Here is a 17,279-nt window from a genome sequence, read left to right as displayed (position 1 = left end):
ATAAATTAAAAGTTTTAATTCAATAATAATTGATAAAAATGTTAATTCAATAATAACTAATAAAAGTGTTACTTCAATAATAATAATTAAAAGTGTTAATTAAATAATAATAATGAATAAAAGTGTTAATTAAATTATAATAATAATTTAAAGTGTTAATTAAATAATAATAATGAATAAAAGTGTTAATTCAATAATAATAATGAATAAAAGTGTTAATTAAATAATAATAATGAATAAAAGTGTTAATTAAATTATAATAATAATTAAAAGTGTTAATTAAATAATAATAATTAATAAAAGTGTTAATTAAATAATAATTGAAAGTGTTAATTAAATAATAATAATGAATAAAAGTGTTAATTAAATAATAATAATTAATAAAAGTGTTAATTAAATAATAATAATAATTAAAAGTGTTAATTCAATAATAATAATGAATACAATTGTTAATTAAACAATAATAATGAATAAAAGTGTTAATTAAATTATAATAATAATTAAAAGTGTTAATTCACTCACAGAACTAAACAACAGACGACAGGAGAAGAAATAAAATGTTTATTTTACTATTTGATTTTTTTCGCGCACTAACAAGAACAAGGTCAGCAGAGTCCGCAGGAGTTCGTCCACCAGGGGGCGACGATGAGTTTTCGTTCCCCGTCGGCAACAGATGATACAAAACATTGATGGGGGGTCGTAACAAAGTCGCAGTAACAGGTGAACCATGTGCTTCTGTTCGTGCAGCACCCCCGTAACGGCGACAGAAACAGTAATTGATTGACAATGGAATGAAAAAAGTACAAAAACCCAAAAGAAAAAGTATAAAAAAAAAGTTTATATATCGTTTCTATGAACAGCTCGTCGTCTGCAGCGACTAAAACGTACCAGCTGGGTGTTTTTTTTTGGTCCTCTGGATGTGTGTGTGACTCCAGTGAGTTCTTTCACAGTTTTTTTTTTTAGATAGAGTTCCTTCATTGGGGGGTACGGGGGACGGGGGGCACAATCCGAGTGTTTTTAGTGTTTGTTTTTTTGGACGACATGTTTATTGGCAGCTACGACGTTCAATAAAAAAACCATGAGAAAATATAAAGTTTTTAAAGGGACGTGTTGATCTACGGGGGCCGCGAGTCTACGATGCTAACACCAGGGTCTCATAAATACAGGTTGGGTGGAAGCCCCGGGACGAGCGCGACATCAGTGCACCAGTAGAAAAGTCAGAAACTTAAGGGCTCGAGTGGTTAAAGATGGCGGAGGTTTTGGCAAAAGAAGCGTTCGAGTGTTGATGCGAGACCCTCGTCTGAAGGTCGTCCCCATGAAGACACTGAGTCACACAAGTGTGTGCGTGTGTGTATATGTGTGTGTGTGTGTGTGTGTCACCGTCTCTCACACACACTCCTCCGCTGACATCAGGAGGGGGTTGATGTACTCGAAGCCCTCGAACTCAGACTGGTCGATCTTCTTGACGACGTCACTGCAGGACACACACACAATGTTGTCTATACATGTGTGTACATGTGTATACTTGTGTGTACTGATGACTATATTCGTGTGTATACTTGTGTATATACATGTCTATATACAAGTGTGTATATATGAGTGCATACTTGTGTATATACATATCTGTATAAATGTGTATGTACATGTGTATAAACACATGTACATACACATTTATACACATGTACATACATATACAGTACATGCGTGTATACATGTGTTTACTTTGGTATAACTACGTGTGTATACATGTGTATAAGTATGCGTGTATTAATGTGTATTAATTTGTATAAATACGTGTGAATAAGTATGTGTGTAAACACATGTATATATACGTATATACAGTACATGTGTGTAAACATGTGTATACTTGGGTATAAACATGTGTATAAGTATGTGTTAGGTATGTTTATTCATTTATATAAATACGTGTGTATGAGTATAACGCATGTATATACATATACAGTACATACGTGGATACATGTGTATATAAAAGAGTGTATATGTGTGTATATAAATGAGTGTATACGTTCGTATATAAATGAGTGTGTACGTGTGTATATAAATGAGTGTATGTGTGTGTATATAAATGAGTGTGTACGTGTGTGTATATAAATGGGTGTGTACGTGTGTATATAAATGAGTGTATGTGAATGTATATAAATGAGTGTATACGTGTGTGTATATAAATGAGTGTGTACGTGTGTATATAAATGAGTGTATACACTTGTATATAAACGTGTGTATATAAACGTACTCGTCGTCAGGCGTGAGCTGGATGTATATAACTAAGTGTACATGTGTGTATTTGTGTGTATATAAACATACTCGTCATCAGGCGTGAGCTGGATGTATATAAATAAGTGTACATGTGTGTATTTGTGTGTATATAAACATACTCGTCGTCAGGCGTGAGCTGGATGTATATAAATAAGTGTACATGTGTGTATTTGTGTGTATATAAACATACTCATCGTCAGGCGTGAGCTGGATGTATATAAATAAGTGTACATGTGTGTATTTGTGTGTATATAAACATACTCGTCGTCAGGCGTGAGCTGGATGTATATAAATAAGTGTACATGTGTGTATTTGTGTGTATATAAACATACTCGTCGTCAGGCGTGAGCTGGATGTATATAAATAAGTGTACATGTGTGTATTTGTGTGTATATAAACATACTCGTCGTCAGGCGTGAGCTGGATGTATATAAATAAGTGTAAATGTGTGTATTTGTGTGTATATAAACATACTCGTCGTCAGGCGTGAGCTGGATGTATATAAATAAGTGTACATGTGTGTATATAAAGTGTATATAAACATACTCGTCGTCAGGCGTGAGCTGGATGTATATAAATAAGTGTACATGTGTGTATTTGTGTGTATATAAACATACTCATCGTCAGGCGTGAGCTGGATGTATATAAATAAGTGTACATGTGTGTATTTGTGTGTATATAAACATACTCGTCGTCAGGCGTGAGCTGGATGTATATAAATAAGTGTACATGTGTGTATTTGTGTGTATATAAACATACTCGTCGTCAGGCGTGAGCTGGATGTATATAAATAAGTGTACATGTGTGTATTTGTGTGTATATAAACATACTCGTCGTCAGGCGTGAGCTGGATGTATATAAATAAGTGTAAATGTGTGTATTTGTGTGTATATAAACATACTCGTCGTCAGGCGTGAGCTGGATGTATATAAATAAGTGTACATGTGTGTATATAAAGTGTATATAAACATACTCGTCGTCAGGCGTGAGCTGGATGTATATAAATAAGTGTACATGTGTGTATATAAAGTGTATACAAACGTACTCGTCGTCAGGCGTGAGCTGGATGTATATAAATAAGTGTACATGTGTGTATATAAAGTGTATATAAACATACTCATCGTCAGGCGTGAGCTGGATGTATATAAATAAGTGTATATGTGTATATATAAAGTGTATATAAACATACTCGTCGTCAGGCGTGAGCTGGATGTATATAAATAAGTGTACATGTGTGTATATAAAGTGTATATAAACATACTCATCGTCAGGCGTGAGCTGGATGTATATAAATAAGTGTACATGTGTGTATATAAAGTGTATATAAACATACTCGTCGTCAGGCGTGAGCTGGATGTATATAAATAAGTGTACATGTGTGTATATAAAGTGTATATAAACATACTCATCGTCAGGCGTGAGCTGGATGTATATAAATAAGTGTACATGTGTGTATATAAAGTGTATATAAACATACTCGTCGTCAGGCGTGAGCTGGATGGGTTCGTTGGTGAACTGAGCATCAAAGTTGTCGAGTCCAAATTCTCCTGAGATGTTGGGCTTGAAGGGTGGAACCACCTGCTTCTGCTCCAGCTGGACAAAAACAACAAGGTTGGTTTTCACTTTACAGCGCCCCCTGCAGGAGGTCAATGGAGGTGTCGTGCATGTGGCAGGATGGGTGGGGGTTAGGTGAGTGAGTGAGTGAGGGTGTCAGTGAGTGAGTGAGGGTGTGAGTGAGGGTGTAAGCTGATCCTCCAGACACGAGTGCGTCTGCTGCTCCAGACCAAACACAGAAATGAGGTCGAGGTTATTCTGGCTCTGACTGGTATTGACTCAAATGGTGTCAGTGTGTCCTCGAGTGTGTGTGTGTGTGTGTGTGTGTGTGTGTGTCTTATGTTTTGTTTGATCAAGAGTGTGTTTGTGAGAAACTTCAGTTAATGTTTGTATACAAACGCTTGAGTAAATACATTCTATGTGTCTATGTGTGTGAGCAGTATATCACCTCTGTGATCAGACCCGAGCAGTCGATCACTAACTTCACTTCTGTGATCAGACCCCAGCAGTCGATCACTAACTTCACTTCTGTGATCAGACCCAAACAGTCGATCACTAACTTCACTTCTGTGATCAGACCCGAGCAGTCGATCACTAACTTCACTTCTGTGATCAAACCCGAGAAGTCGATCACTAACTTCACTTCTGTGATCAGACCCGAGCAGTCGATCACTAACTTCACTTCTGTGATCAGACCCGAGCAGTCGATCACTAACTTCACTTCTGTGATCAGACCCGAGCAGTCGATCACTAACTTCACTTCTGTGATCAGACCCCAGCAGTCGATCACTAACTTCCCTTCTGTGATCAGACCCGAGCAGTCGATCACTAACTTCCCTTCTGTGATCAGACCCGAGCAGTCGATCACTAACTTCCCTTCTGTGATCAGACCCCAGCAGTCGATCACTAACTTCCCTTCTGTGATCAGACCCGAGCAGTCGATCACTAACTTCACTTCTGTGATCAGACCCGAGCAGTCGATCACTAACTTCCCTTCTGTGATCAGACCCCAGCAGTCGATCACTAACTTCCCTTCTGTGATCAGACCCGAGCAGTCGATCACTAACTTCCCTTCTGTGATCAGACCCGAGCAGTCGATCACTAACTTCCCTTCTGTGATCAGACCCGAGCAGTCGATCACTAACTTCCCTTCTGTGATCAGACCCAAACAGTCGATCACTAACTTCACTTCTGTGATCAGACCCGAGCAGTCGATCACTAACTTCCCTTCTGTGATCAGACCCGAGCAGTCGATCACTAACTTCCCTTCTGTGATCAGACCCAAACAGTCGATCACTAACTTCACTTCTGTGATCAGACCCGAGCAGTCGATCACTATCTTCACTTCTGTGATCAGACCCGAGCAGTCGATCACTAACTTCACTTCTGTGATCAGACCCGAGCAGTCGATCACTAACTTCACTTCTGTGATCAGACCCGAGCAGTCGATCACTAACTTCACTTCTGTGATCAGACCCGAGCAGTCGATCACTAACTTCACTTCTGTGATCAGACCCGAGCAGTCGATCACTTACTTCACTTCTGTGATCAGACCCGAGAAGTCGATCACTAACTTCACTTCTGTGATCAGACCCGAGCAGTCGATCACTAACTTCACTTCTGTGATCAGACCCGAGCAGTCGATCACCAACTTCACTTCTGTGATCAGACCCGAGCAGTCGATCACTAACTTCACTTCTGTGATCAGACCCGAGCAGTCGATCACTAACTTCACTTCTGTGATCAAACCCGAGAAGTCGATCACCAACTTCACTTCTGTGATCAGACCCGAGCAGTCGATCACTAACTTCACTTCTGTGATCAGACCCCAGCAGTCGATCACTAACTTCACTTCTGTGATCAGACCCGAGCAGTCGATCACTAACTTCACTTCTGTGATCAGACCCGAGCAGTCGATCACTAACTTCACTTCTGTGATCAGACCCGAGCAGTCGATCACTAACTTCACTTCTGTGATCAGACCCGAGCAGTCGATCACTAACTTCACTTCTGTGATCAGACCCGAGCAGTCGATCACTAACTTCACTTCTGTGATCAGACCCCAGCAGTCGATCACTAACTTCACTTCTGTGATCAGACCCGAGCAGTCGATCACTAACTTCACTTCTGTGATCAGACCCGAGCAGTCGATCACTAATTTCACTTCTGTGATCAGACCCGAGCAGTCGATCACTAACTTCACTTCTGTGATCAGACCCGAGCAGTCGATCACTAACTTCACTTCTGTGATCAGACCCGAGCAGTCGATCACTAACTTCACTTGTGATCAGACCCGAGAAGTCGATCACTAACTTCACTTCTGTAATCAGACCCAAACAGTCGATCACTAACTTCACTTCTGTGATCAGACCCAAACAGTCGATCACTAACTTCACTTCTGTGATCAGACCCGAGCAGTCGATCACTAACTTCACTTCTGTGATCGAACCCGAGAAGTCGATCACTAACTTCACTTCTGTGATCAGACCCGAGAAGTCGATCACCAACTTCACTTCTGTGATCAGACCCGAGCAGTCGATCACTAACTTCACTTCTGTGATCAGACCCGAGCAGTCGATCACTAACTTCACTTCTGTGATCAGACCCGAGCAGTCGATCACTAACTTCACTTCTGTGATCAGACCCCAGCAGTCGATCACTAACTTCACTTCTGTGATCAGACCCGAGCAGTCGATCAGCGAATCATCCTGCTGCTCTCTCAAACTGCCTTGAAGAGGACTTTATTTGACGGAGGAGGAGACCTGAGGGTCGCCATGACGATGTGAAGAGTCTCACAGAAACAGAGTGGAGAGAAAAAGTAATAAAAGCAGAGGAACGAGGGAAATGAAGAAGATTCATAAGCAGGAGCTAATCTAGGTTAGCATCCCAGCGCTAACATGTTATTACAGTTCCTCTCAAACGTCGACGTAAACACTGAGACTCCTGCGAGTCACACGGTCTGACGGAGGACGAGAAGCGACTCACGAGGTCCCAGTCCACGTTCCTGAAGAAGGGGTGACCCATGATGTCAGCGAAGCCCGTCTGAGGGTGGCAGCCCAGACGCTCCTTGGGGTCCTGAGCGAGAGAACGTGAGAAGAGTGAGCGAGGGAGGGATGACGGAGGGGGGAGTGAAGGTGTGAGGGTGTCACGGTGGTTAACGTGGGTTCTGACCCGGCCCACCTTGTAGAGGAACCCCTTGAGGACGCTGGCGGCTTTGACGGACAGAGAGCGAGGGATGCGGATCTGTTTTTCCAATATAACTGCGGAGGGAGAGACGGGGGAGAGACGGGGGAGAGACGGGGGAGAGAGAGACATTATTGAATCACTTCAATGAAAACGTGTAGATCGAGAGATTTTTATTGAATCTATATTTAAAGGTTGAATTCATTCGTTTTTTTTTTTGTTTAAATGCTTAAAATTATTACATTTTCTTTACATAAAGTTTGATTGTTTTCTTTTCTAAATTCAGTATTTATTCATTTAAATTCAAAATGTAAATGTTGCTTTAATGGAGACACCAGACAGCACCAGTAGAGCACAGAGCGACTTGACGTCGTCACCTGATTGTCTGCGCGTCACGTGATTGGCTAAGAGTTTGATCACGGAGCTCGTAGTTAAGGCTAATAATAACAATTTAAAAAATGGAATTTCGTGACTTTATGGGACATTTTCCATGTTAAAGACAAGAAAAAATAGTTTTTTAGTGTCAGCAAAAAGAAACTATAAAAGACTTGAACGTTATATTTTATTTATTTTAGATTTTTATTTATATATTGTTCTTTCTCTTTATTTCTCTTTGTTCTTATTTTTATTTTATGAAAACTTGCTGTATTGCTGTGTCTAATTGGAAAAAACAATTTAGAACAATAAAGTTCTACCTATATTGTATATATATATATATATATATATATTAACATTTGTTAATCTATTGTTTTCACAGAATTGAAAAACTAGGATATTTATTTACTTATCAAACTTTTTATTTATAAGATCTTTAAGACCATTATTTTGGTGTAGTAAATTTAAAATAGAGATATTATACAATCAAATAAATACAAAACGTATTAAAAAAGACAAATAAATAATTGAACTTTGGATTGTGGGAATAAGAACATCAATATATTTTACACTCAGTTTAATTCATTTAAAAGACATATTTTTTAAATCTTTTAATTAAAAAAAAATTAATTAAAGAAAGAAATTCAGCATTTAAACATATAAAACATTATAATAATTATTATACTCAATTATTCAAAACAATAATGCTCAAAAAACTAAATTTAAAACGATAATTTAACCGTTTAATATTGTTAACGACACCGATTCACTTCCATAACGACACGACTGATCGACACAAACGTGAGAATCACCAGTAAAGTGGTTGAACATTATCCTGAAAACAACACGTTCCTCAGCAACACATGTTAATATACACAATATATCCTCAATATACACATGCTATCAGTCCACCAACAACGGTCTTGCGCTCTGACCTTGGAAGAGGTAGTCTTCTGTGTTCTGGTCCGGATTGTCGGAGCTCCCCACGATGTCGAAGGGCGATCGTCCCGCCATCATCTCAAACATCAACACGCCCAGCGCCCACCAGTCCACGCTGAACCCTGACACCATCAATCAAATATATATTTACATTATTCCGACTCCATATGTGCTCAAGAATCTCATTTCACGTAAATATTAAGAAACCAATTCCAATGTATTTGCTTTCATGGATTTTTCCATCAAAGACACAAACTCTGGTTTCATTCTTTAAACAAACGTCTAAAAATGGATTTTCTTCTTCTTTTCTTCGCTGCTCCTGCGTGACTTTAATTAAACATCCGTCACGTCGAACATAAATCGTGGCCAGAAGCTCATGTTCTTTAATTAATCCTCGTTAACACGTCGTTTATCGATGGATGGAAATAAACGTTTCAAACTAAAAACTCTGGATGAGTCACAAGGTTGTTTTTTTCTTCTTTTCTTTACATGAACGTTTCAAGAACAATCAATAGATATGAAAAATCAAATAATAAATAATAATAATAAATCGATTTAAAAGAGTTTTAAACAATGAAGACTTTATTACAGTCACACTCTTTAAAGTTTAAACTGTACCGATGAACGTGATGATAAAGGATTACAAGGAAGACGGAACGTTTCTCTGATACTTTTTGACTTCTAGACCAGCAGTCCTGCTGCCACTAATGGTACCAGACGGGTACATCATTGACATTATTCAATTGTACTGTGTTTTTGTATATTATTGTGTTTTTTCTTTATTTGTATGTGAAGCTATTGTGTAAACTGCATCTTTGTTAAAGGACTACAGATGGAAAGTAGCATCTTGTGCTAAATCTGGTGCAGCATCTTTTTAATGGAACTGAACATTGTCCTTTTAAATAAACTGAAATTCAAATTAAAATCCTATGCTCTTATTTTGAAATCCAGAAGTTTGGGCGTTTGGGGAATTAACTGTAAAGTTTAGCGACAACTTTTCGGATGAAAGTCCGGCTCATGAAAAGGAAAAACCCAAACAACGGATTGTTTGCCAGCAGTTTATGATGATGATGATGTCATTATAATGACTCGACCTCACGTGGCTGTAATGAAAGATAGACCCGCCTTACGGTGCTTCTGATTGGTCGATATTGTGTGGTGCCTTCCATGATTGGCTAGAATTACGTGAAAAAGAACCAACGTTTATTATTTGTAAAAGTGTAAAATTAGTAAATATAAGCATTTGGATCGAGACTTTCTCACAAACCAAATGTTTTTTTTTAAAGAGTCATTTTATTTAACATGTCTTTTTACCAATTTAACCTTGAATTAATTCATATTTAGATATTTATTTGTATTCTTATGTTATGTTTATTTCTAAACTACTTAATATCCATTTTTCTTCTCCATCAACCTTGTATAAGTATATTTTAGTTCTCTGTTAACAAAGAATAAGCAAAATCTTGTGAAATTCATTATCTTAGTTTGATTATTAATGTCTGTATTGAGTTCTCACCATGTTTTAAGGTTGAAAACAACCATTTTATCCCTTTTAAAGTTATTAAAAAGTCAAATACTGTATTGAAAATGTAACTTATATCGGGAAAAAGAGAAGTTTCAATATCCATTAATTCAGGATAAACGTGTAAAAGACGTTGTATTCAAAGTGTAAAAAGTCCAGAGTCACGAGCTCGACTTTAAAAAGGTTTTTAAGATAAAACTTCTTGAGTTTTCTCACCGTAGTCTTCCCCTCGAAGGATCTCCGGGGCGATGTAGTTGGGGGTCCCGCAGAAGGTGCTGGTGGTGTCTCCGGGTCTCAAACCCTCCTGTGAGAACCAGATGGAGAGTCAAGAGTCGTCGACGGGGTCCAGAGGTCGAGAGGTCGAAAGGTCACCTTGCACATGCCGTAGTCCGTGAGCTTGATGTGTCCCTCCGAGTCCAGGAGGACGTTGTCCAGCTTCAGGTCTCTGTAGATGATGCCTCGCTCGTGCAGGTAGTTGAGCGCGAGGCTGATCTCGGCGGAGTAGAATCTGAGGAGATGAAAGTCACGTCAGCTAAAAATAAACAAGAGAAGATCTTTGATGGTTGTGGGGATACCTGGCGTGCTCTTCGGGGAGCTTCCTTTGTCTCTGCATGTGGAACATGAGATCTCCTCCGTTCACGTACTCGATCACGAAGAAGAGTCTGAAAGACACTCAGAGACGTCAAGGTTTTCTCCGTCGACCAGTGAGATGTTTCCACATGAAAGTTCCATCGTCTTCAAACATCGTTCAGATAAGAACTGATCAGATCACAAACATACAATCTGAATATATACATTTATACCTTAAATATTGTTGTACATGATCTTTTTACATCACGAGTTACAAACAGCCATTCATTAAAATTTAAATAATACTTTTCTTTAGTGGTGTTTTAACTGTTTTTTCTCTAAAATGGTTACTTTTGTGTCTGTCTTAGTCGCCTTTTATCTTATTATATCGCATTTAAAGATTGTTTTTAAATCACAATGATGAAGATTGTTTTTATCTTAGGAATCACAATATCTTATTTTAAATACTTTTTAGTATATTTCTGTTAAAAAAAAATTTAATGTGAGGTTTTTGATAATTTCAGAGAAAAAAAAAAGATAAATAAGAAGAACAAATACTTTGGCATTTTCCTTTATTAAGATTTACTTTAGTTTTTGGGACTTTCTGTGTGTATTTAGTATTAATTGTAATGGTCTAGAAAGATCAACAAATTAATTGAAATTAATTTTAATTGAATTAAAAATTGTTTTTTTCTGTTAGACAAAAAAAAAAAAGCAAATTGAAAATCAATATTGGTTCAATACTTGGACTTATATACTGTTATCATAGTGATGTGTTGATGAAGCTTCGTGAAACAGCGTCATGTTGTCAGTAGGTGGCGCCGTCAGTTTTAAAAATGATGTTTCATTTCATGATGATTAGAACAGTTAAAGTAAAAAAAATGTAATATATAAAATATTTTTATTGTGAAATATATATATTTTTTCTTTGAATAAACCATTTATAAGTTAGTTCTTCATTTACAATTTTGGTTTTATCTTCCAATTCCATTTTCTTTAAAGGAAATCATTCCCCACAATGAGATTATCACGTTTTATTTTCATAAATGTGGATCTTGACTGTTTTATATAATCCTATTATTTCTCTCTAAATGTATTGAAGGTTTGATTGGCTCTAACTCATAATCATACACTCATATATTTCAGATTCATCATCTCAGCATCAAGGGGTCCTCAGACTCACCGACTCTCCGTCTGGAAACACGAGTGCAGTCCGACCAGGAAGGGATGATTGGACGCCTGCTCGAACACGTGCTTCTCCGTCTGAACCCAGTCGATGTCCTGCCAGAGAAAACACGTTTACACATCACCAGTCTGGACCCTGGAAGCAGAAAGTGCTGCAGCAGCACCTTGACCGTCACGAAGAAGATATAAAGACACCGCAGGGCTGAAGGGAAAAAAGAGCTGAGCTAAACACAAGCGGACGTCCGTCAGCGCCGGGATGATAACGCGCCTCGACTCGGACGGTAAAACACTGGAGCATCGACCGTGCGGCGCTTGTCAATTTGTCAATCACTCTTAATGTGTGTAACGAGGGCTAACTAGTGCGGCGGCCGGCGGCCGCGCCGCGTCGTGTTGACGTCCAGATCGATGGCTAATGACGCCATGATTAAGACGAGCCGACGAGCTTCAAATGTGTCGACCGAACCACCTTGAGGGGGTTTTGAGACGAGATGCACAAAACGTCGATGATCAAACGTGTCAGACACATGTTTGTTCACACGAGAACAAACTCATGCATGAAACACGGAGCTGGTTCAATTAAAGATGGTGGAAAGAGAGAGAATGTATGATGTTAGCATGACGCTAACGAGGCACCAGGAAAATATAATAACATCAAAATATAGTGAAATGAATGAAAATCAACTTAAAGTTCAACTAAAGTGTGTATGTGCGTGTGTGTTGTGTGACTCTATTGTATCAGTGTGTGTTTGTGTTGTTGTTATGTGTGACTCTATTGTATCATCAGTGTGTGTGTATTTGTTGTTGTGATGTGCGTCTCTTTTGTAGCATCAGTGTGTGTGTATTTGTTGTTGTGATGTGTGTCTCTTTTGTATCACAAGTGTGTGTGTGTGTGTGTGTGAGTGTTGTGCAACTCTATTGTATCATCAGTGCGTGTGTGTTGTTGTGATGTGTGACTCTTTTGTATTATTATTGTGTGTGTATGTGTTGTTGTGATGCGTGTCTCTATTGTATCATCAGTGTGTGTGTGTGTGTGTATGTGTGTTGTTGTGATGTGTGACTGATGTGTGAATTATGTTAAGCTCTGCCCACAGAAAACACTTTGTTTTTCTGGAGATTAAATCTTGTTGACCCTAACCACACCCACTCTCCTATGATTGGTCAAACATGAAACGCGTCCTCAATCCCCGAAGTCTCCACCTCCAAGGGAATCGTTGTATAAACAAAGCAGGGCTTGATAACAGCTGGAGGAGGAGCAACTTGATGAAGTAATAAATAATTGGAAGAAAGAAAACCTAAAACTGGAATTTTATCATCTTTATTTTAATTAAATGTGTCGTTGTAGTTTATTTAACCGTGTTCAAGCGTAACTCGACGTTTAAAATCTGATTTATTTTCACCGTCTAGAAGTTGTTCAGTGGATATAATGCACATATTAAACTGGTCTAAGTGGACATAAAAAACCAACCTCGTCGTCGTTGACCAGCTCCTTCTTCACGACCTTCATGGCGTAAATACGTTCCGTCTTCTTCAGCTGCACCAGCAGCACTTTGGCGTAGCTTCCTCGACCGATGACCCTCAGCAGGTCGAAGTCTGCCAGACCCAGGCTGGAGGGCGACTTCCCCGTGTCTCTGCTGCTTCTGGCCTGGACGAGCAGAGGATCATCAGAGGATCATCAGAGGATCATCAGAGGATCATCAGAGGATCATCACAACTCTTGAAGACACCTCTCATGCTCACTCAGTGCATTTTACACAATACTTCCAAAATCTTTCAAATCACATTTTATAATTAACCATAGATGTTTTTTATATTTCAATGTGTGTTTAAATTAAAATGGTTTGATTTCTTTTAAATCAACACATGCGTCTCAATTAAACTTCTGGCCTCTAGATGGCAGCAGTCGTTTCGTCCTCCACAGCTAATGCAACATTAAAATCCTGCGTAATGACTGAGGACGAGAGGATACAGTGACTCCAGCAGCTTTTAAAGCTGATGTTTGGACATATTTTGGTTAAAAAACAAATTAAATCAGTTACAACTAAGGACGAGAGGATACAGTGAGTCCAGCAGCTTTTAAAGCTGATGTTTGGACATATTTTGGTAAAAAAAAAAAAATTAAATCAGTTACAACTAAGGACGAGAGGATACAGTGAGTCCAGAAGCTCTTAAAGCTAATGTTTGGACATATTTTGGTTAAAAAACAAATTAAATCAGTTACAACTAAGGACGAGAGGATACAGTGAGTCCAGCAGCTTTTAAAGCTGATGTTTGGACATATTTTGGTAAAAAAAAAAAAATTAAATCAGTTACAACTAAGGACGAGAGGATACAGTGAGTCCAGAAGCTCTTAAAGCTAATGTTTGGACATATTTTGGTTAAAAAACAAATTAAATCAGTTACAACTAAGGACGAGAGGATACAGTGAGTCCAGCAGCTTTTAAAGCTAATGTTTGAACATATTTTGGTTCGAAAAAAATGAAAGTAGTTATGACTGAGGACAAGAGGATACAGTGAGTCCAGCAGCTTTTAGAGCTGATGTTTGGACATATTTTGGTTCGAAAACAAATGAAAGCAGTTACGACTGAGGACGAGAGGATACAGTGAGTCCAGCAGCTTTTAAAGCTGATGTTTGGACATATTTTGGTTCGAAAACAAATGAAAGCAGTTACGACTGAGGACGAGAGGATACAGTGAGTCCAGCAGCTTTTAAAGCTGATGTTTGGACATATTTTGGTTCGAAAACAAATGAAAGTAGTTAAAACTGAGGACGAGAGGATACAGTGAGTCCAGCAGCTTTTAAAGCTGATGTTTGGACATATTTTGGTTTGAAAACAAATGAAAGTAGTTACGACTGAGGACGAGAGGATACAGTGACTCCAGCAGCTTTTAAAGCTGATGTTTGGACATATTTTGGTTTAAAAACAAATGAAAGCAGTTACGACTTCGTCAAGAGTCATGTGGTCTGTAAATACTACAACACCAGAGTCAAGTACTCGACAATACTACACATAAATTGCAAATATTCAATTGTTCTGTGGTTATTTTAAGTTCAAATAAATCATGTTTGTAACAGAGTGAACAATGATAAGGATTATTTTTCCCCGTACTGCACTAAAGCTGGAGACGATATTAAATCATATAAAAATCTGCGAGGCCGTGGAAGTTGAAGCGCTGCAGAGGAACCCCTGTATCTAGTGAACTTCTCTGAAACTGATTGCTTCTGCATCGTGACCCGACTCCTCTCACCCCTCTTCCCTCTCGCCCGAGCGATCCGTCCTGTGGCGAGCGTCTTCCACGCCGCTACCTATCCATCTCACCTCCCCCCGTAACAAGCTCCTCCCCAGAGCCAGACATGGAAGTGTAGATAAGATCATTTGGCTCACTCTCCTCCATCTCCCTCCATCTGTGTTCCACCCTCCATTCTTTATCCATCTCCAGCTCTCACTGCAACACCCCCCACCCCCCGCCCCCCCGCTCCATCCATTCATCACCCTCTGGTGTTAAGAGCTGCGATAAAATGCTACTTTATTAGCCTCGCCAACGGAAATCGATGCGGAGCGAGACCGCCGGGTTCCTAAGTCTCTCCGTCGTGACGTGTAAACATCAGATGAAATTATGAATTAAGCTCCAGTTCCACTCGCTCACGACTCCTTCTCTAAATATACATCTGCGGCTCGTGGTCGTCGACAGGTTGACACGCCTCACATCAGCGCAAAAACATTTTGTCTCGCTCACCTCCTTCTCTTCTCCGTCGTAATTCAGGCTTTCTCTGGAATCTTTATTCTGCGGGCCTGGAGGAGGGGGAGGAAGGGGGGAGGAAGGGGGGAGCGACAGACAGGGTGACAGACAGACAGAAGGAGGAGAGGAAGAAGAGGAGGACGAGGGAGAAAACAGACGGGAGAGAGAAAGCAGGTGAGAGACAGTCACACTCTTTTGTTCACAGCTCGGCGCCGCCTGATGATTTTCGCTCCACGTCTTCTCAGAACACTTTTTCCCTTTTGTGTCAACATACGAGAGATGCTGCATCCACTTTTCTACTAACTTTTATTTGTGTTATTGTAAAGAAAATTCAAGAGTTAAAGATGATTGAACCAGATATTATCTTCCAGTATTGGTGAAACAAAGTATTATTTTATAAATGATTCATTTATAATTCATTGCTAGTCTCTTATCGAGTGCGTTTTTTCATCTTTTACATTAATTTCTTCACATTATTGTGTCATTAAAGTTAATATTCAAGAATTGAAGATGATTGAACCAGATATCTTTCAGTATTCATGAAACAATGTGTGACAATCATGGATCATGTACAGTTGTAACTAACTATTATTTATAAATGATTAATTTATAACTAGTCTCTTAATATGAATACAGCATTTTTATATTTATAGAGTATTTATTGCACATCAACAATATTGAAGATTAAGATTAAAAAGGTACAATCATGTTTAAATAAAGGTTATACAAAATAATAGCATATTTAGCTTCATTTATTTACTGGATTTTCTACTTTTCCTACTTTATTTTTGCTTGATGACTGTGTTTAACAGTCGCCCTTTAAAATGCGACCTCTGAGGAAGTTTTATTTTCTATCTCTGGCCAAACATGCCAAAGAATTTTGTGACCAAGCAGATTTAAAAGAAGATTAAAGTTCAAGTTGATGTGGAGACCCATGAAGATGTCAGTGTTTAAGTTCATAGAGTTAAGTTAGAATATATGGAGCCTCTAAATCTTCCTTTAAAAGACAATATAGTAATAATAGGTAAATATAGTTTTGACTTGAACGACTAAAATATCGAGTGCGTTTTTTCATCTTTTTAATTTATTCCTTCACATTATTGTGTAATTAAAGTGAATATTCAAGAATCGAAGATGAACCAGATATTTTCTTTCAGTATTTGTGAAACAAAGTGTGACAATCATGGGTCATGAGGTCAAAGATCGTGTTCAGTAGAAACTAACAATTATTTTATAAATGATTCATTTTGTATTTATAATTCATTACTAGTCTCTCAATATGAATATACCGTTTTATATTAGTTTCGTCCATTTTCTGAGTATTTATTGGCCCTATTTCAGTTAATATTAAAAATATTTCATGTCAGATACTTTTAAATAAAGTTATATCATCTAAAAATAATGGCATTTTTAGCTTGAAGGATGGATGTGTTTGATTAAACAAGACAAAAAGATATATTTAGAATATATATCGAGCCTCTAGAACTTCCTGTAGATTTAGTTTTGACTTGGACGACTAAAATATTGAGTTAACAACCCTGGAAAAAGTGTTTCTTCATCTTTTAAATAAATTCCTTCACATTATGGTGTAATTAATGTGGATATTCCATCATTGAACCAGATATTTTCTTTCAGTATTTGTGAAACAAAGTGCGACAATCATGGGTCACGAGGTCAAAGATCATGTGCAGCAGAACATTTTAAAATGAGATATATATATATATATATATATATATATATATATATATGTATAAATTATTTATTTTGTATTTATAATACATCACGTGTCTCTCAATATGAATTTAGTTTAGTTTTCTCAGTATTTATTGCCCCTATTTCAGTTAATATTAAAAATATTCAATGTTGGATATTTTAAAATAAAATGTATATAAATTAAAAACAATTGCATATTTAGCTTGAACTTCCTGTAGATTGT

General features: G+C 38.1%; 1 protein-coding gene across 1 annotated transcript in view; it reads right to left on the bottom strand.

Annotated features, from left to right (window-relative positions):
- Window positions 1-546: 546 nt before the first annotated feature.
- The window catches only part of prkci (protein kinase C, iota), a 37,378-nt gene continuing 20,645 nt past the window's right edge, over window positions 547-17,279 (bottom strand). The window contains exons 8-18 of the mRNA XM_087811590.1: window positions 15,341-15,396; window positions 13,071-13,247; window positions 11,604-11,701; window positions 10,426-10,512; window positions 10,223-10,358; window positions 10,067-10,154; window positions 8,325-8,450; window positions 7,012-7,091; window positions 6,817-6,906; window positions 3,755-3,870; window positions 547-1,474 (exon numbers count right to left, since the gene is read on the bottom strand). Of these exons, the coding sequence (XP_087667716.1) occupies window positions 1,387-1,474; window positions 3,755-3,870; window positions 6,817-6,906; window positions 7,012-7,091; window positions 8,325-8,450; window positions 10,067-10,154; window positions 10,223-10,358; window positions 10,426-10,512; window positions 11,604-11,701; window positions 13,071-13,247; window positions 15,341-15,396 (1,142 nt within the window). The 3' untranslated portion in view covers window positions 547-1,386. The remainder of the gene's footprint in view (window positions 1,475-3,754; window positions 3,871-6,816; window positions 6,907-7,011; window positions 7,092-8,324; window positions 8,451-10,066; window positions 10,155-10,222; window positions 10,359-10,425; window positions 10,513-11,603; window positions 11,702-13,070; window positions 13,248-15,340; window positions 15,397-17,279) is intronic.

This window comes from Callionymus lyra, chromosome 16 (assembly GCF_982586985.1).
Source record: "Callionymus lyra chromosome 16, fCalLyr1.hap1.1, whole genome shotgun sequence".
NCBI classification, from domain to species: Eukaryota; Metazoa; Chordata; class Actinopteri; order Syngnathiformes; family Callionymidae; genus Callionymus; species Callionymus lyra.
The sequence above is the reverse complement of the archived record's forward strand: the minus strand, read 5'-3'. Positions and strand labels throughout refer to the sequence as shown.